Raw genomic sequence first — 20,332 nt, forward strand, 5'->3', positions numbered from 1 at the left:
CCATCCAGCAGGTAGCTACAGCAATTTGCCTCTATACCATGGAGTCTTGGCTTCCCCACTAGCTGGCCTCTTTGAAACACAAAGTTAATCAAGCCTACTCACATGAACACGTTGTTCTGTGACAAACCCTTGCTCCTGTTGTAGCTTAGAGCCCAGATTTGCAGTCAGATCCACTCAGGAACAGGTTGCGGTACATGTGGCCTGGACTGCAGGACTGCATCTTTACTCTGGTGCTGTATTTGTCTCCCTTTTGAGAGATTACCTTGATAATAAAGCTCATTTTTTCCTTTTCAAATTAACAGCTGGGATATCTTCTTTCAGCATTATTTATAGCACATTATATGCTCACATCCTTTCAAATTTATAGAGAACATTGCACTTTCAAATGAAGAAAAACAAAGAAACAGCTGCATTCTTCACTTGATAACATTTATTCAATATTTTCTTAAATAAGCAAGAACTTTAAGAAGCCCATAAGCAATCAAATACAGCCACAAAAACCCCATACTGATCCTAAATAAGAAGCACTATGAGAGATACACAATATTTCATGAAACAATACTGTACATCAACAACCTTTAGGAAACGAACAACTCAAACCATATGCTTAGTTTACTCACAATATAAAAAACTTTAACCTTTAAAGAAAAATATAGATTCAGTCCAATTGTAGGATCCAATCCCATGCCCACTGAAGTCAATGGAAGTTCCCTCATTGATTTCAGTGTTTAAAGGATCATGCCCTTACTTTGCCTCAAGAGGCACTTTAATTATTATACAAGGCCTAGCCTGAATACTATTACAAAAATGTCAAACATCAACTCAAGAATATGTTTCAGCAACTTTCAGGAAATAATGGAGAAATAGGTTATCTATCCATGCATGGAATAAGGCAAAAGCTAATTCATTCAGGTTAGGAATAATAAATTTTACTAGTTTCTTTTTCACAACACAAACATTTTAGACTTTTTTAATTAATGGATATATTATATATCATATTATGCTTCACATTTTTCCTACCTCTACTGAGAAAGCTGGCACTGACATGTCATAAAGAACTCCTCATTGATTATTGTCTTCTGTTCTGTAACAACCACAAGAAACTCATCTGGGTTTAGTAATAGTGTCTACCAAGAGAAAAGCACACACTATCATAAGCTTATAGTTATAGAGCTCAAGGTACATTAAAATGTAATTCATGAAGTTCACAAATTCTGTTTTAAAATATTTTTCCAAACTAAAAGCTGCAGAAAATTGGTTCTTAAATATTCTACAGAAAATTCTGAAGCATCTAATGGTTTAAATTACTTATGCTTTCTTCTTAAAAATATTTAAATTAGGTTAGTAGCCCATCCTTTTGAAAAATAATCCAAAAAAGATACACTAGATTACAAATCTTTTGTCTTAATCAGTGTAACCAAAGGTTTGTCATCTGGGCTGTAATCTTCATAAGCAATGGGGGTTGCGTCGTACATTGCAGGTCGGGATTTCTTGCCAAACCTGGAAACAAAAGAAAGCTTTTGGTGACAAACAGAAGTACAAATGAGTTCATGGCAACAACCCATTGAGTTATGGTAAGCAGTCAGAAACAAACCCGGAGAGCCTAGAGAAATTCTGAATTGTATTGCAACATGCCAGAAATACAGAATTTTAAGTATCTGAACTGTGACTTTTGAAATACATGTATCAAATAAAAAAAACTTTAAAAAATCTTCTTGCAAACAAGAAACAGATTTCATATCAAAGGCTAAAGGAATCCTGCTGCACAATTCAGCAGTATCAGACTATGGGAAGACTGTGGAAGGTGAGAGTGAAACTGACACAGTTTTAGCAAGGCCAGAATTTTATTTTACAGTTTGCTCTAATAATCAGAATAAAGGCCAGGTCATATATATTTACAAAGAGTAAATAATAGACAACTATGTGACATTTGCATTTGGAAATGCAATAGTTGTGCACTGAATTGCCTTATAAGCTATAGACAAAGCATTTGAAAAATAAACTTGAAACTTTTCCTTGCCTAACATCCACTTGAGAAGCACATTTAAATTATCACCATGCTGCACGTTATTTGTAACACTGGCAAAATTAGTGGCAGTTAGGATATTGCAGTGCCACGTAAACATAATAACCAAGCAAAGGTTCAGAAGCACCAGAATCACATCAGCAGCGTGCTGCTCCTGGGCAGCCATCACTGCTAAGCACCAGCCACTGCGGCTGCAGCACGGCCCCATGGCTGGCATATCCAGCCCTCCTTAAGGTGCCTTTCCAGTGCACGTAGAGAGTCTATCACCCTTCTAATCACTTACTAAGGTTCACAAATAGAGCTACAAATGCAACTTGAAAATGGAAAAATCACTGAAGTGTTCTGACTGCAAAAAGGACCACAGGAAAATGAGGCAAAAAAAGGGTCAGTTCTGCTGTCGTTATGGACTTGATGCAGAGAAAATAGTAACACATAAACAGAAATATTGATATCTCCTTCTTATGTACCATATTAAGACTCTATTAATTTAAGTTGTGCACACTGGAATTCAAAAAAATCAGATTTTGAGTATATTATTTAGACCAAACCAAAATTAACCTGATTTTCTTCCAATATTTTTATGCAACTTCCCAACTGTTCCTATTTAATTCTTGGCTGTTTTCAGTGATCTAGAATTGTTGACAAAACTATAATGGGTGGAAGCATTTTGATCTATATGGTGGAAATTTCATTTTTCAAAGTACTTTAGCTTACTTAGTCAGTAAGGCCACACTGGATAAATTTCTATGCATGAATGTCTGTTTTCTTCTATAGTTTAATAAATACAGACAAGCCACATTCGCTCATCAGCATCATGACGGATAAACCTGATTTTCTGTAAATGGGATAAAATTCCAAGAATCAAATGAAGGAATCAAGTTATGGCATCTTACTAGATCAGAGGCAGCAATGAATCCTTAGTTACCCCTTTTCTTTAAACTCCCAAGGGTTTAAAGGAAATAGAGCTTTGCATAAATACAAATGATGATGAACATTCTCCAGTGATTTAAGTAAAATTTTGCCCTTTCTAATAGGTAGAAAACACATGGCTTGTTGCACACAGTGAAGCAGGAATCTGTTCTCTTGTGTAGGTCAGGGTTGACATGTGCCCCTAATGGGAAAACACTGAGAAAAGACCACAGCACATGTGTTAGCTGTTTGTGGCCCAGCTGAGCCATCTAGCTGGTAGACCACATTGCTTTCATCAGGCAGTTCAGAAGCCAGACCCTGCTCCTAACAGTGATCAGAGTTGACACAAACCTTGGAGGTCTCAAAACAGAATTACTAACTGGGAAGTCTTAGTTCAGTGGGCGTGTTGCTGGCAGGATTGCACAAGGATGCTATTTTATCATTTAATTGATGACACAAAAGAAAACAAAGCAATTACCAATACAATCTGCAAAAGACAACGATTCAAGGGGTAATAAATAGTGAAAAGAAGCAGGTCCCTGCTACAGAGTGCACTGGATCAATTAATAGGCAGCTTACAACGAAAGCGCATACAAACAAATGAATACAGATTTCTTCCAGTGCAGCCAAATACAAGATTATTCATCTAACAAAAGAGTATACACTGTGTGGGGAAATCCCAAGCCTGGAAGCACTGAGGCTGCAAAAAGACAGTTTAACATTAGCTTTAATGCCATACTGTGTCTGATGAACAATTACGTGCTTAGGTCAACAAACGGTGTACCAGTAGGGCTAGGAGAGTTCGGTGGCCTTTACTTTTAGCATTGATATGTCCGTTCATGAGTGGTGATACCGTTCCGATGTGTGTATCTGACATACTTACCAGTGACATAGGGATCATCACAAAGTTAAGCAAATGACATGAGAATTAGAAAATATATTTTGCAGTGAAACATTGATTAAGAGTGACCTCTGTAACTTGACAAAGAGAGACCGAGGGTTCCATGACAGTTTTGGGGACAGTATCTATTCAATGTGGGAATTCATCTGGGCACAGGCAGCCCCATGCTTCCGTGTGTGTGTGTGTGACAGAGACTGCAAATTCTGCTTCACGTCTGGAAAGGGCTCACCCCCACACTTCCTTAGAAGGACATTTCAAAAGATGGCTAACCATAGAGAGTCATTAACCTCAACAATTCCATTGAAGTAGAAGACTTCTGAGAACACTGGACAGCTGAACCCTGAGGAAATGGAATCCTCCAGCTTCTGTGGAATAGGCTGGAGTTCAGAGTTCTCCCAGAGGCAGAAGAAACAAACCATGTGTAGCTACTTTGTTCAAAAACAACAACTGGTAAAAGGAGTCCACAAAAAAAGTTTAAACAAGAGAAGGAAAAGAGAGACCCCCAGAATCTTTTTAAAAAAACCAAAAACACCACCATAAAAACCACAAACGTGCCCACAGGAGGAAGGGATTATTTTTGCCTCCAAAGGAGGACAATGAGAAGATTAATTTCATCTGCATTATTCAGAGAAAAGGCCATGTGCACAAGTGGTGTTTTGTGTTAACTATAATCCTAGAGTCCCCCCCAAAGTTGAGACTCTGGCAGTGGATGTATATAGGCAATTGGCATGTGCTGTGGAGACCAGAATACTTGTGCACGTGCTCAGATAAGAGGTACCTGACAAGCTCATTACTGAAACTTATGTCAGGAAACAGCAAGAAACTAGCATGTGCTGAAGCTCATCAGGTTCAGGAAGCTTAGGGCGCTGCAGCCACCTCAAACACAGGAAGATGGAGAATGTGCCGTGGAGAGAAAGAAGCGTACCCTGCTGTGACAGGATCATTTAATCAGTCTGGTGAGCCAGGCTCTTACATAGAGCCATACCCACACACAGACAGAACAAGGGGCAGCACGTGGAGGTAAAACTTAAGAAACTACCCTGTAAGCGCTGCATGAAGTCTGCTGTTAATGATATCTAGACACACAAGAAGTTTAGAGTCAGTCTCTGTAACCAGACCAGATACTCTGTGAACTCAATGCGGATGCTTTTCTAAAGTGAACAATCCAGTTTCAACAACAGATCCTGCTTCCAATTCCATGAAATCTTATGGCTGCAGTAGCCAGTGGTCAACTATTTCATTACAGTGTTCCCTTCTAGCTTTACAATGTATAAGCTTTAACATAAGAGGAGTATGTATTTACTGTCTGCATAATGAATATTGAAGAGAGCTATGCTTCACCTGGTTAGAAAACTATCTCGTTCTAATCTGCTAATCTTATGAACATTCACTAGAAGTAGACATTCATTAGTAATGATCCTTGAGAACATTCATTTTCTCTTACAGCAAGTACCTTGATTAGTAAAGATCAAATTATAAAAAATGACAAAGAAAAAGACCTGCTGAGAAACATTAACAAGTAATTTTAAAATAATTTACTGAATATGCAACAGGCATTCGCACTCCCTGGACACCTATCGACTTTAATAGAAACCTTACATTTAAAGAAAATAATCTACTCACTTTTGCTTAGGTCTCCATTTTCCAAAATTACTAATAAATTTGGGTATCTAACTGGGAAAGGGGATGATTTTCAGAAAAAGCTGAGACTCTGTTATTTGAAAGTAGATCACTTAGATAGATACAGCAATTCTGAAAACTCAGACCTTGGTATTTTTAATATGCAGATTTAAGATTTTATGCAAAGATGGCTATAAAAGTTGTGCTCCTTTTCCTGGATTGAGTGTTATATATCTTCCTGAAACCAAAATAAACACAATAATCTTCACACTAGACCTCTGTGAATTACCTGACTTGGCAGCTCTATCTTGGATTTTCATAAGGCATCCATTCTCTGAGAGGCACAGAGAATTATTTGGAATGAAAACATTTATTTTCGTTTGCATTAAGTAGAAACATCTTTCCCAAGATAGCAAAACCCTCTATTGACAGGTTCCAATAATGTGATTTAAGTGCATAATATGGATCTGAAAAATCATCATGAATATATCCCAGTCTAAGAACTTCTTCAGAGGTTATTTAACCCTGATGAAAAATTGTTTTCCTAAGCTTCTGCCTTCACTAATAAACAGAGATTCATTCAGAGTAATCCAGACAGTAGTGATAAGTACCTGAACTAGCTCAGCTCAGCTTCCAAGATTTGAAAGGTTTCATACAAGAATTTTTTTTACTGTCTCCATTACCTGCCAGTGAAACTATGAAAGGCAGGGAAAATTCAGATTAAAAAGATCCTTCCTTGCTGGTACACTTTTCCTTGGTACCCTTAGATAGAAAGCTGCCAGATTTGTTTTAAGAAATAAGAAAGAAAACCCAAGTGTTTCACGCTGTACCTCGGGAGACTAATTGCTGTCCCTGGGGAAGTGCAAAGTACCACATTCATCACTGCTGTAGCAGTAGGAGGGAGCTGATTAATTTGAAAGATTAGCAGTATCATTTTGCACCTTGCTCTGCACCCTTGGAGATGTGTAGTACATAACAGTAGACATTCAGAAGGCCAAATAATAAAAAACTGTATGGCTTTTTATGGGCCATAAAGCAACTCCCTCCTCTCCCAATACACTACTAAAGGCAAAAGGAGTTCTTAGGGTGGGTACGGTGTGGAGATGCTGGGCTCCTACTGGAAGAGATGTAAGGCTAAGTAGCAAAGGAAACTTCAAGAGAAGTCTTAAAAGAACACTGATTATATTACTGTGTTAAATCAACTATACACATCTTTCTTTTTAAAATATTTACTGAGTAACATATTTTGACAACGAACAAATGTTTTATTGTAAATCTAGTTGGAACAGTTTAAAGAGCTACTGCCCAGTGCTGCGATGTGATTAACTGAGTCTGTGGTAGCTCCTCATCCATTTCAGATAACTTTGAAGACTTCAGCAGTGGTACAAATTAACCTATTCCATTTGCACTGAAACAGAACTGGAGCATTTGGAAAATGAATTACCAGCAATCACCAACAATTACGCATTCATTTCTCCATGTCAGTGCACAGGAACGTGTCTTCCTCCATTCTTTTAAAAGCATTTTAAAGGTAACACACATGAACACTCTTGTTGGAATTTGAAGTGATCTTGACAAATCGAAGAAATGGGAAAAAGAAACTACAAAAATTAAAGTTCTACCCTATTAGGAGAAATGCCAAATATGAAAGAAAAAATACTGGCTAGGAAGCAAAACAGCACAGAAGATCTTGGGGTGACAAAAAGTTCTAACAGGTCACAAAATTAAACCATCAGTAGCTAGTGTAATGCAAATTAAAATAAAAAAGCAAGCAGGTTTTGTTTTCACATATACAAACAGGAATGCCATAAATAAGATGCAGGAGATGATTACTTAGTTCATTTGGTACAGGTAAAGCTTCAGCTGACAAACTATTTCCAGCTTCAGGGACCACCCTCCAAAAAAAGAGAAAGACAATCTGGAGCGTGTCCCAGGGAGGCAATAAAGAAGCGAACATAATCCAGGAGGAGATACTGGAAGAACGGGTTAGTTTAGGAAGAAACTAACTTTGTCTGTTTTTATTATAAAAAAAGGGAGGGGGGACAACACCTGATGTACATGACAACCTGAAGAGCAGTAAGAAAGATGCAGTCTAATTCATAGCAAACAAAATCTAGGTTGGATTTTAGGAAAGTCCTTTCTAGCTCTTTTCAACTACTTTGGAGGTTTTTAAACACAATTGCTGGCAGGGAGCTAGGCATGATTAATGCTATATCAGTGCAATGGTTTACATTTGAGCTCTTGAATCCCTTCCAGCCCTACCTTTGTATTATTCTGACACCCAATGCCCTGGCTGCAAGTGCTCCATTAAAATTAAAAGTCAAAGAATTACTACCTCTAGGAAAGCAAGTAAGAAAGATCCCAGTTTTGAGGCAAACTGGAATACAAAAACTAGTTATATGAAGAGTCTCACTAAAAAAATCTGTTAAATTAGTCACAAAAATCACCATGCCTTTGCTATCTAATCAAATTACTTTTGTGTATCAGTTAAAGAGTATTTACATCCCAAACAGAAGACCTTACAGGCTAAGAACTCTGCACATGTCCCTCTTCACCAGTTACACCAAATACATGCAGAATAACTCCCCTGTTTTCAAGGAGTTGTGCTGGATTATCGCACTTCACATGAGAACAGAATAGGGATCAAGAAAGAACAATGAGCAATGCTGGTGATCCTGTCTTTCCACAGCGAAGCAGCCCATTCTCCACCAACAGCAGTTAGATGCACTACAGATGGACTGAAATTACGTATCATAACAGATTTCTTTGAAATTACCATCCCAGAACAAACCTGGCATGTCGGATAGAAGCAATTGCACTGCTGAATTCACTGTCAATGCTTCTGCAGTTGTAAAATTCTTCATAGGCTGGCCTGGAAGAGCCTTGATATTCAATGCGGCTGATACGACATATCCCCACAATCAGAATGATCAACATCAGGACAAACGCCACGCAGAGAGCCCCGATTATGATGTAGAGGGAGTGACGAGGCATGTTCGTTAGACTCTCTGCCATATGCCCGGACTTCCACTGCAGATCTGCCAATAAGAAATAAAAGGCTATCATTAATCAGCGATCTATAGCCTTCCGGCTGAATAGGATTATTTTACGATATTAATTTTCAATATTTCTGTGGAGACTTTTGAAGCTAGGTGTATGTGTAATCTGAACCTTCCCAGGCTCTGTTACGGATATGTCACCATGCCTAACATGCAACGAATTTGAATAGCACTGTCTTGATCATTCACCCATCTTTTCTGTAGATTTTTAAGGTCATATAGGAAACCTGTCTACTTTGATCCCCTGTATAACCCAAGTCGTAGAAAGTCATCTAGTTACTCTTGCATTGTGTTATAATATACTGTAAGGTCTCTAAAGACAGGCAGGTTTTTTTATGTAAAAGCTTCTAGTAATTCACCAGTGCTCTGTGCAGTTCATTTGAATAGAGAACCCTTCCACTAAAATGTGTGATTTAATATATATTAAACATGCTTGGGTTTGAATTTGGAATGCAGGCTTTTGTTATGCCTGTCTCCACCAGACTGTAGAGACTTCAAACCCAGCATTTCAAGGACAAAAAGGGCATCTTATAAGGTGCTACAGTACTGAGCCCACTAGAGTCTTCTCTCAAGTATAATTTCCCTGCAAGGTCTCAAAGCAGATCTTCAAGTAAAGCCAATCTGGAAGAGGCTTCTTGTATTTATGTATTCCAGACCATCTTTATAAATATTCTTGATGCCCAAACTATTGTCTATAAACGCCAACCAGATTGTCTATCAATTGCCTATGTCATCAGATCTGTTTTTCTGTAGCATGGGTCAGAGTATTTCCAATTAACCTGTACTTCCCTCTAGGAGTTCATTTTTTGGCAGTCTTTTAAAAGCCTATGGTCTCATAAATTATTTCAAACCAGAATCATTTCAAACTTGAATCATTCTGACTACAGAAGTCTGACACATTGCAAAATTTATTTCTAGCAGGCGACTGTTCCTTTTTCAAACGGATTTCTGCTTTGCACTGGTTTAGAAACTCTTTTAAACACAGTCTGGGGACAGGGCTATCGAGCATATGCTTTGGGAATGTTAAGATATTCTTAGAAGCGACCTCTTGAGGATGTGGATGATGGCCGATTACTGACTCGAGCGCCCTGAGCTGAAATCACAAGTTTAGTGGCATCTGTGGATATGATCTCCAACTATGCTAGAAATACAGGGGAATGTATAAGTAGAGAAAAACCAAAATCTGTTTTGCAGGAAGGTAGGGAGAATGCCTGAAGCTGTAACACGTGGGATGCGCATGGGCAGAAGTTGTTAGAAGAAGTGGTTGCTCTTTGTTCACAAGAGTAAAGGTTGTCCCAGAGCACCTCTGAACTTGGGCTTGCTTAGTCTTTTTCTTTACCAATGTGAGATGAGTTTACAGGGCTGGCTGCTTGTTTGTGTCACCCTCTTGAGATATCAGTAAAGTTTTGATCAGCCTGAACCATTCAGCCATTTAACATTTCTGAAATGCCATTTAGTGCAATTTGCCCAGTTGGGGTATGAGGCAGAGAATGCAGTGGTGCTCTGCACACTTGGGGATGGCTTTCTATTTCTGTTCTGCAGCACATTCGTCACACATGGTGGTTTCTGTCAGGCTGTCAGACTAGGCCAGATTCAGATCCAGCATGTGCAGATATATGGCAAGGCAGTTCTGGTTCAGATTCCATCTGATTTAGTCTTCTATCTCTGGATGATAAGGATGAGAGAAATTTCTTCCTTTCTTCCTCACCAGATAAAAATATGAAGATTAACAGCTTATAAATCCAAAGATTAGAAGGAACATGTGACAGCTCAAAATCACAGTATTCTCAATCGTCATAGTAATGTTCATGAAATTAATTAAGAATTAGATTTCAATGCACAGCACACAGTTTGTACCATATATTCTTCATAATGTTAATTTTCAAGTAACCACATGATTTGGCTCACTTTGGCAACTACATTAATGATTGCAGAAGTGGCAAAGGTAATGATATTAACAAATAACCAGCAGGCATCAGAGAATTAATATGAGACATTTTGTAAGCATTTTTATAGCTCCATTAACTTTTTAGACAAATACATTTAATTTTGAAAGGAAAAATATCTTCTTTAATTAGAACAGATTTAATCCTATTTAAATGATATTGCTGACACTGGTAGGACCATAAGATGATATAATAAATATCACAGTTCATTCATGCAACAAGCATCTTGTCTAGTTTGTTGTGTACAGAGCACTTGAAAATTAAAGAGTACAGTTTGGCAAGAAGATAACCCTGAAATCCTATTAGGGCAGTCACATCAGGCAGATAAAACAGCTGGTGACAAATGGGGAACTACTAATAGTAAAGAGAAAGGAGTTCTAAAAAATAAATAAAAAAATAATAAAAAACCAGACTAAGTACCAACAGCCTCCTTTATGGCTAGTTACAGAAAAATCACTAAAGGCAAAACGTGATCTATTTAGTCAAATGACTCCTGAACACCAGCGTGTCCCCCTCTTGAGAAGCCTGAACCCTGGCTTCATCATGTCTTTTTCTAGCATTCAGAGGGATGGTCTAATACAAAGGAAGCCAGTGTGCAGTGTTTTAATTTAATTTCCAATACATTATTAACCCTGATGTCATAACTGCTGAAACATGACAAGGAGAAATGGAAAGACAAACAGAAGCAGATTTACTATTAGATTCATTCTTTAGAGCTGAACAGAAATCCACTGCACCATTAACTCAACTCCAGTGAGATCAGAAGTTCTGCACCTTTTTATGAAAGAGTAGGATATGGTCTTTCCAGATATAATTAGAATTGGGTTCACACTAGCTGGTCAGATCAGCTCAGGGAAAGACAGTGAGGGCAAAGGCCTTCCAATGGATACGTAGCTCTGTAGAAAAAGTCTGCAGATCAAAATGCTTTTAAATCCTTTCTGTAAAGTGATTTCTTCAAAACTCAATCCCTCTCTATTTGCATAATCCTTTATATACCTGTTAAAATCCAAGTGTTTTATGAAAGCTTCCACAGCTTCGTGTATAAGCCACGGCATTGGTTAGAGAGGCTGCAGGTCCGTACTTCTATCCGACTACGGTGAAGTATCGTGGCACCCCATAACACCACATCATTTTGCTTTGATGCTGTGTCAAAGTGACTTTAATAGCAAAGGCACGTCAGACGTTTGCTGATGTTAAGCTTATTGAAGAAACTACTGGTAACCCTGAAATTTTAAACTTAATTGTTCTTCAAAGTTTATCTTTATGCAACTATACAGAGATATTTTTTTTCCTATTGTCATTCCTGTAAAACCAATCCAAACCAGATTTTTCTAGACTGCATTTTTTAATATCTCCTATGTTGTTATTACGTATGCACACTTAATTAGCTATCCTGATTTGCTGCATGACAAACACAGTAATTTCAACCTCTTCAATTGAGAAGAATTGCCATGAACAATAGTATGATTTATTCCCTAAATAATGAGATGGAAATAAAAAGTCTAATATTTCTGGTTGCATTATCAATGCCAGTTAACACTCAGATAATTCCCTGCCTCCTGTCATAGCAGTCACAAGAAAAAAGAATAAATCAGTCAGTAAAAGGCTTAAAACGGCAACAACAAAGTACTGTTGCTTCGTCTCGTCATTGTAATTTACACAGTTTGCAAATGTGTAATACAAGCAGAAAATCCACGTTCTTGAGCAGCAGGCAAGGCCACTGCAGTTCAACTACAAGCAGATGCTGTGTGTAAAGAAATAAGCCATAAGCAGAGACAACCCCCTCCTCATGAGGACAAAGTTTAAGCAGAGTTTTATCCACTCTCTCATACACTTAGGAATGAGGTCAGAGAGTTAATATTGACCAACCGCAGATGTAAGCTTGAACCTACCTGTCATATATAGAGTATAGTGGATGCCTCCCTCACAGGGGGAAGCAGGAATAATTGAGTAGCTGAACAGTAAAAAAAGGTTCCTTCCACCTTCTGTTCTGCTTCTCTCCTTTTCCTATGTGTTTATATGCACCTCACTATGTATCTGTGTTGCAAACAGCCAAACTCTTAGTGACTGAAGCATGATGGCCAAAGGAGGACTCCAGAACAAGCATTGCTGATTTGATATAGCACATCGGCAGGGTTCAGAAAGCATGCAAGCCCATCTGCCTCCCTTTGGCATCTATTCATTCCGTAACGGAACAGAAAAGTAATTGTTACTACGCTGAGGTACTCCAGTAAGTGTGTTTCCAGGATGATTATTGCTTTCCCCAAGAACTAACCTCATCTGTATGTCAGATTATTAGCTAAGGCAGGCAGAATTACACTGCCTTGCTGGTCAACTTGGACATGCATGTTTCAGGTATCATGAACAGCAGCCTCATCAGTAAAAGCTCATCTAAGCATCTTTTTTAGCATGAGCAATATGGCATACAGACAGCATGCAACATTGTGATCCAGCATCCTAGTGGTTCTGTAGTACACAGGGAAGCATGCGTGCCACTCACAGAGGCAACAAAAAGGCAGTGCTGTCATCATCTGTGGACTAGCTAGCCATGTGCTTCTGAAGTCTTTGCTTCAACAGAAAGCACTGAAACTGAATTCACAGACAACAATTACAGGGAGAGGAGGTCATAATCCTGTGAAGATAAAACTTTTGTTTCAGTCCAGATGTGAGCAGAGCTGTCTTCTGAGTTAAAGGACTAATGTCAAGAATGGAAATTAACTTAAAAAGCAATCAATATGTTTAAGTAAAGTTTAAGTAAAAGAGAGTAAAAAAGAGAAGCTTCATATGCTCATTGTGTAAATGAGATGCAGAAAACATTTTTTAGTCCAGTCTTTATGTAGGTATTTTCTGGTGAATGTACAATAGCAGCTTTCTGGGTCTCTTCTGTTTATTTTTTAATGTCACCTATGCCTGCAACATTAGCTGTGCTAAAGCGGTGTAAATCCCCTCACACAAACTTGTGTATCTGTTTAACGACTTGAAGGGATCTGTGACAACACTACCTGAGCATTCAAGCAGTTTAATACAGAACTAAACTCTAGTAAAGACAACATTTGTAGCCCAAGAACAAGACACCAGGGAAATGCAAAGCAGCTCTGTGAGCAGCAGAACTAATGAAGCCTAATTTCCCTTTTAACTCTTCCACAGTTGGGCTTCATACTTTCTTCCTCTCAAGGACTCCCTCCTGCTCCATAAGGGTGCACTTACATTGAAGCTTTTTTCTATGCTAAGAAGCGAGATCGCACTGAAACTGTTCCTTCACTAGAACCACCAATGGAACCTCTCTAAATCTTACCAAATGCCTAGGAAGTATTTTGGTTTGGAGATCTTTACCTTTCTAAGAAATTTGGTGGAATTTGTCCTATGGCTGGAAAAGCCATTCCTGAAGAAGTTGATAAATACATGCACACACAAGTCACAGCATAACTACACAGGACTTGATTCCGTAGGTGAGCAAGTTCAAAATTGTCTTGCTGAAACATCACTAGAACTGCAGGTGCTCAGAAGTCAATGCAAGCCTGTTAGGGCCATGCTTATAGTGCCATGGAAGTACAACCTTACCCAAGGGAAGTATGAAAGTAAGCTCAAAGCATTAGGTGCAATTAAAAGGCAAACTGCTTAGTGCCCAGCTGCGGGACAGCATCTGTGACAATCTAGTCCAACACATCTCAAAGTAGTATGCCCAGAAACAGAATTTTCTAACTTTCATAGACACTTCTGAAATGTTATGGCCTAAAAAAAAATGCATTTAACATAAATTTGATAATGTAGAAATAATTCAGCGCATTTTTGCAGTTAGGTACAGACAAATAGAAGTTTTTATATTATAATATATGATTCTTAGAAAGTTTTAGAAAACTACAAAACTTACGTATTTCGCAGTTTGCACCGACCCATCCATGTGGACAATGGCAGATGTAACCACCAGGCTGATCTATGCACGTTCCAGCGTGGTGACATGGGTTGCTGTCACAGTCATTTACATCAATTTCACATTCTTCACCTTATAACAGAAGAAAAACCAACAAAACCCAGACTTCTATGTAGTTGGGTGCCTTGTGTAGCAGGTACATCACCGATCATTTAGTTTTTCTTTAGCTGCAAAATATCTTATAGCTCAATAGCATGCATCTTTATTCTCAGAACACCAGAAGTATTCACTAACTGTTTCAAGAAAGAAGTCTCACATAGCCTCCAAGCAAATAGTATACTCATTCAAGCAGGTGAAAACAATGAAAACTAAGTCTGAGGGCTGTGACCTGACTAACCTCACCCAGGTGATGTATATCTCATTTCTTTAAATACAAGTTCCGTCCCAAGAAAATGTGGTATAACAATTTATCATGTATATTCTGAAGTGCTATACCAAAAGTGCTCAAACTGTTTAACCAGGGGGCCGGCGCGCGGATGCAGTGGCAGGCAGTCATCTGCGGCTGCTTGGTTTCCCCCCCCAAACCCCAGCAGGGGGTGTCTGTAAATACCGGGGGCTGGATTGAGGACCCTGGGGGGCCGTATCCAGCCCACGGGCTGTAGTTTGAGGACCTCTGTGCTATACAATAATGTAGATGATCAGTTCCTCTAAGAAACAGCCACTGTACAACGGAAAGCTAATTCTTTTGAAAAAAATGCCCTTTAACTGGCACAGATCAAAAAGCACAATTTGATCTACAAAACAGCTATGAATGGGTTTATCTACTACTATCGCATTGGGTATTACCTTACATGACTAACAAAGCATCAGGCTGTAAATTATCTTGACAGCAGATAGTTGGATTACACCACTCATGCCAGTTTAAATACAAGGCCACAGGATTAAATGGGCTGCTTACCATTACCCTGAAAGTGTAAATCAATTCATAACAAGCACTTCAGAGTTTTTAGCAATTGCATGTTAAGGTAATGGAGTGATTTGTTTCTTCAGCTCACAGTAACTAAGGTCAATGTTAAAACATTTTCCAGTTTCAACAGTGTCCAATTAGTATATTGGCTTACCTGGAAGTCTTCAAAACATTACTTTTAAAATGCAATCTAGTCTGAAGCAGTAAGGTCATAAAGAGCGTTCAATAGCTGTTATCTTAGTGAATTCTCTTTAGTAACAGGGGATTTTTTGCTGCAAAATTTTCTTTTCATTCTTACTAGACTGAATACAATTCAGCAAAGTCCAAATTAATTTATTTCCTTAAGAGGCACAGTCTTACCTGGTATTTGTCTTCTTTTGGACACAGTGAACACTGGCAACTAGACATTCTGTGTAATGTACAAATTACTTGCCTGTATATCCAGGTGCACAGATACATGTAGCATTTAGACCTTCACTGTCACAAGTGCCGCCGTTCTGACAGTTGATGTTAACACAAGGATCTTTGTATAATTCACAGTGCCTTCCTGAAAAGGCAAAATTAGTAATTGCCATTAACATGACCTATAGTGACAGCATGAAATCAGTACATGGTGATAACTTAACGCCTGGATGAGCACAATGACGTGCAGCCTCCAAACCCGTCCTATTAGGCTAATGTCATAAGATTAAAGCCATATATTTTATGGTGGCTAAACCTTTTACACACCATGCCTTCCCTCTGCTCCTCCCTCCCACTGAGGCTTTGGGATGAGCGAGGCAGGGCAATTTCTGCTAACAAGAACTGCTGGGGTGTCTATGAGAACCCAATGGTACAATAACACATAATCTGATCAGCTATCCAATATTCTTCAATAAAATGTAAACAATAAGTGTCTTCAGTAAGAATTTTATGTAATAACTTATTTAATATACAAAAGCATTCTGATGCCTGTCATCGACTTTTGCAGGAAACTGAGGAGTATAAAACTAAGGCAATTAAAAGAGATTAATTAATTCAAATGTATAGCTAAAAGTAAATAATTCGGTTGCTCAGCTTCGTGACACTACCTTTGCTCTTCTGTTCTTAGGTGTAGGCTGTGTGAATTCAGTAGCTTTGCCTAGCAGAAGACAGTGCAAGCCATGTCTGGCATACAGAACATAAAGCACAGCAGATTCCCACCCAGGGATGGGGAGAGAGGCTCTACTGCCACTGCTACATGCATCACTTTCCCTGGGTCTACTTTTCAGATAAAACTAGAAAAATCAATACGTGAATGATCTAATCAGTGCATGGATGACACTGAAACACACACAATAAATATATAAATAAATAAAGTACATATGTGAATAATGAATGATTGGCGGGACTTCCTTTATAATGTATCTATAAAAGTGAATTTAGCTTGCGTTTAAAATGCCTGCTTATATTTACCCAATAATATGTTTTAAGTCTAAATCTAAGTCTTGTTACCATTTTTTACTGGGGTATGAATCCAAAGTAACCACTTAGCTAAAATTCTATCTTCAAGTTTTCCATTCTTATACTTTTTACAGAAATTTCAACACACTGAAGAGCAGTAGAAGATTTTGAATGCTTCCATGTGATAACAGTTACAAACACATTTTTCACTTTGTAAGGTGGTTCATGTTTCTAAATCCTTACTGTCCTGCAAACTGTAAAGATGCATAGTCAACAGAAGCATAAACTCATATTGTTTATTATGTATAAAAACTGCAATAAATTAAGATAGCATCAGGAAAATGTTTCTAATCATGAGGTAGTGAACAACAGTGAAGGAATTATGTTGCTTGCAGAGATTACAGAACCTATAATGATGGAAGACTAGAAGAGGTTAGACAAACACATGTGAAAAGTGGACATGAAGCTGATCCTGCTCTACTCCTTCACAGATCCCTTCATGAATACCAGTTGTCTTGCACAGAAATTGGGCAGATTGTGAATTTGAATTTGGAGAGTTTGAGATGTAGAACTATATGGACATAAAATTAGTGAGAAAATAGTCTTTAGAGAAAAGAATATAAGAAAGAAAAATCAATTCAAAAAAGGAAGAAATTGAATGTGTAACATCAGATGTATGTAAACAAGCAAATTTATATAATGAGTGATCGAATACAAGGAATGAACTTGGTTCTCTAGTGTTCAACGCTGCAGTTACAGACAGCAATGCAAGCTTACATGAATTACACAAAAACAATCATCTCAAGTTAATAGTGATAACTCAAACATATATAAAACCTACTTATTTGAAATATACATACACACACACACACACGTACTCACTCGCCACAGACCTGCTGAAATCATTTGATTAGTCTGTCAGCAGCAGAAGGGCAGAGCACTGGCCTGCAGAAGGGCAGAGCACTGGCCTGAGCACCCTGCAGCTCAGCAGCAGAAGCCCACAGGGAGGTGCTGGCACATACTGCAGTCCAGGCCAGGGTAACAGCTCCTGCCTGTTTGCCAGCCAGGGGGGTACGGAGGCAGGAGGCACTGCAGGCAAGGGGGGTACGGAGGCAGGAGGCACTGCAGACAAGGAGGTCTGGGCTGGTGGTGGCAAAACTGAGGCCTCTAATGGCCCACATAGCATCCTGAGCTGGTACCTCAGCTGTATTCATTAGTGCCACTGAATACCTTAAGTACTGGAATGAAGAAAGCTCAGCAGTCAGCAACAACTGCTTACAGGACCAGGTTCCCTGTTTTCCTTTAAAACAAAATTGCTTTCAGCTGCATTTACAGGTTGGATGAGAACAAAACGTAAAGTCATAACATGGTAGTTAAGTGTTCTTTATATTGTCATGAAAACCTGAGGGTCATTTCCTCACTAAGCCTCTAAAATGATGAATTCTGTGTCTATTGTCAAAAAGCAGTGCCATCACCAGCATGAAATACATGTTTAGCCTCAAGCAGCTGTTAAGTAAGCATTACTTATCAACACAGATAAGGATTGATATGCTTAATGAGAAAATGCAAGGGTAATGTTCCTTAAAACATAGTCATTCTATGAGAATATCTATATATCTATCTTAATACTAATAACATACACAATTACATTCAAAATGTTCTCCCAGCATGATTCAAAACAGAATACACAAAAAAAGGTATAATTTTAGCCTTCCACAGAGGGACATGTCACAGACAGCTTATATGTGCTATTCTGTAAAGCTGAAATCCACTGCAAGATAAAAGATTTTGTACAGCAAAACACATACTTTTCTCCTCTATTTTATAAATTACTTAAGAAATGCCACAGACCAATTCCATTCAAAAATATCCAGGAATAGCTGCAGTTCACATGGGGAAGTAGTTACTGACCTACTACTATGTCTGGGCTTTACAATCTTCTAAATGAATAATCAACATAAAACTTTCATTTTTACTCCTTGTGTTCATCTGTTTCAAATACTAAACTTTTATTAGTATGTTTTTAACTCACTTCACTGGAGAAAATAAACAAATATTTTGGAAAGCCCTCCACATTATGGCTTCTAACTATAACTGATGAAAAATTTTATTTAACAGTTATGTTTTCTTCAAAAACCTCCTCACTTTCTAACATACCTTAAAAACAGCAGAAAGGTACACCTAAGAAAGACAGAGATAAGTCATTTGTCCCCAGACAAGGACATGCATTCCTCACAGAGCAGCTAAATCTGAACTACTCATTTGAATAAAGATTATAGGATCATGATCTACATAGAAGTTTGTTTCCATTCATTTTAGACGTGGGATTTATTTCTACTCCATGGATTATATTGTGTATCTCTATAACAGAACCTACCATAAAAAATATATAGAACAATTAAAAAAACAGGAGGCAAACCCCCTCCTACCTTCATATTCTGCAAGGCACACACACTCATAGCTGTTGACAAGGTCTCTGCAGGTGGCTCCGTTCTGGCAGGGTGCAGAAAGACATTCATTATATTCCTCTTCACAGTAAAGGCCATGGTAACCTACATCACATGAAGAAGAAATAAAACAACCTATGAAACACTTCTCCGTAAAAATTAACAATTAGGCAGCTATAGACTGTGGGAAGATGCTTGCTGATTGAAATCTACTGTGCAGACAGATACCTGTTAAGACACTGATTTTAAGGACATCTGTTGCCCAGGTGAAAATTACAAAAATGATCCTGGAAGCAGGGTGTTCTGAGAGAAGCTCCAGCCCCAGGCACTGCCCCTGTGACAAGCCACAGCCAGGCCGTACGCACCGAGGCTGGTGACCACTAGGAACAACGTGAATACCTGCACTCTGATTGTAAAACAGAATAAACCAACATCAACGTATTTCCTAGCTTTCTTGCATCAAAGCACTTTTCACCAAAGTGCTGATAATTGTGTAACAGTAGTTATAATGATAACGTATTTTAACTTTAATGCTGTGCAATGTCAAAACACTGTAGAAGCATTAAGATACTTGATTTTTTACAGTATTCCCAAGCCATAGGCAGATATTATGGTCTGATTATGCAGATATAGAAAGTAGGAGCACAGAAAAGCTACGAGATCTGTTAATGGCCACTGAGTCATTTGTATCATGAGGTAAGAAATAAGGAGTTAATCTACTTGAAATAGCGCTTTTCTCATTATTTAATGTGCCATACAATCATTAGTCTTAACAGTAGTTGAAATGACTTTGTAGACATAGTGTATCAGGTCAAAGTAGCACCTACTTACATTAAGAAACAACATTCATTAGGATTATGCAACTGAGGAAACGCTAATATATTTGCCTAATAATATTGGTTACTTGGTATTAAATATGAAGAATCATAAGCCTTGTAATTTTGAAGGCTATTTGAGAGTAAGAACCTTATTTAATTCCTTTTCAATAGACTCATGGTATACTTCTGTTAATGAAAAGCTTTCTCACTTCTTCCCTGTTACTTTTTTCTTTCTTTTTTTCTCAGTCTAAATTTATAGGCAATTAATACAGCAACAAAAAAAAAAAGAAGGAAAATAGATTGGTCATAACGCTTAGTAAGTACAAATAATGCATTTAAACGCAAC

The 20,332-nt window shown here is 38.2% G+C and overlaps 1 protein-coding gene across 1 annotated transcript in view; it reads right to left on the minus strand.

The window, feature by feature from the left end:
• Positions 1-408: 408 nt before the first annotated feature.
• Positions 409-20,332, minus strand: part of DNER (delta/notch like EGF repeat containing) — a 139,412-nt gene continuing 119,488 nt past the window's right edge. Inside the window, exons 9-13 of the mRNA XM_055817452.1 lie at positions 19,151-19,273; positions 15,733-15,846; positions 14,333-14,464; positions 8,248-8,494; positions 409-1,500 (exon numbers count right to left, since the gene is read on the minus strand). Of these exons, the coding sequence (XP_055673427.1) occupies positions 1,389-1,500; positions 8,248-8,494; positions 14,333-14,464; positions 15,733-15,846; positions 19,151-19,273 (728 nt within the window). The 3' untranslated portion in view covers positions 409-1,388. The remainder of the gene's footprint in view (positions 1,501-8,247; positions 8,495-14,332; positions 14,465-15,732; positions 15,847-19,150; positions 19,274-20,332) is intronic.

The sequence above is a fragment of the Falco peregrinus genome, chromosome 12 (assembly GCF_023634155.1).
Source record: "Falco peregrinus isolate bFalPer1 chromosome 12, bFalPer1.pri, whole genome shotgun sequence".
Lineage (NCBI taxonomy): Eukaryota > Metazoa > Chordata > Aves > Falconiformes > Falconidae > Falco > Falco peregrinus.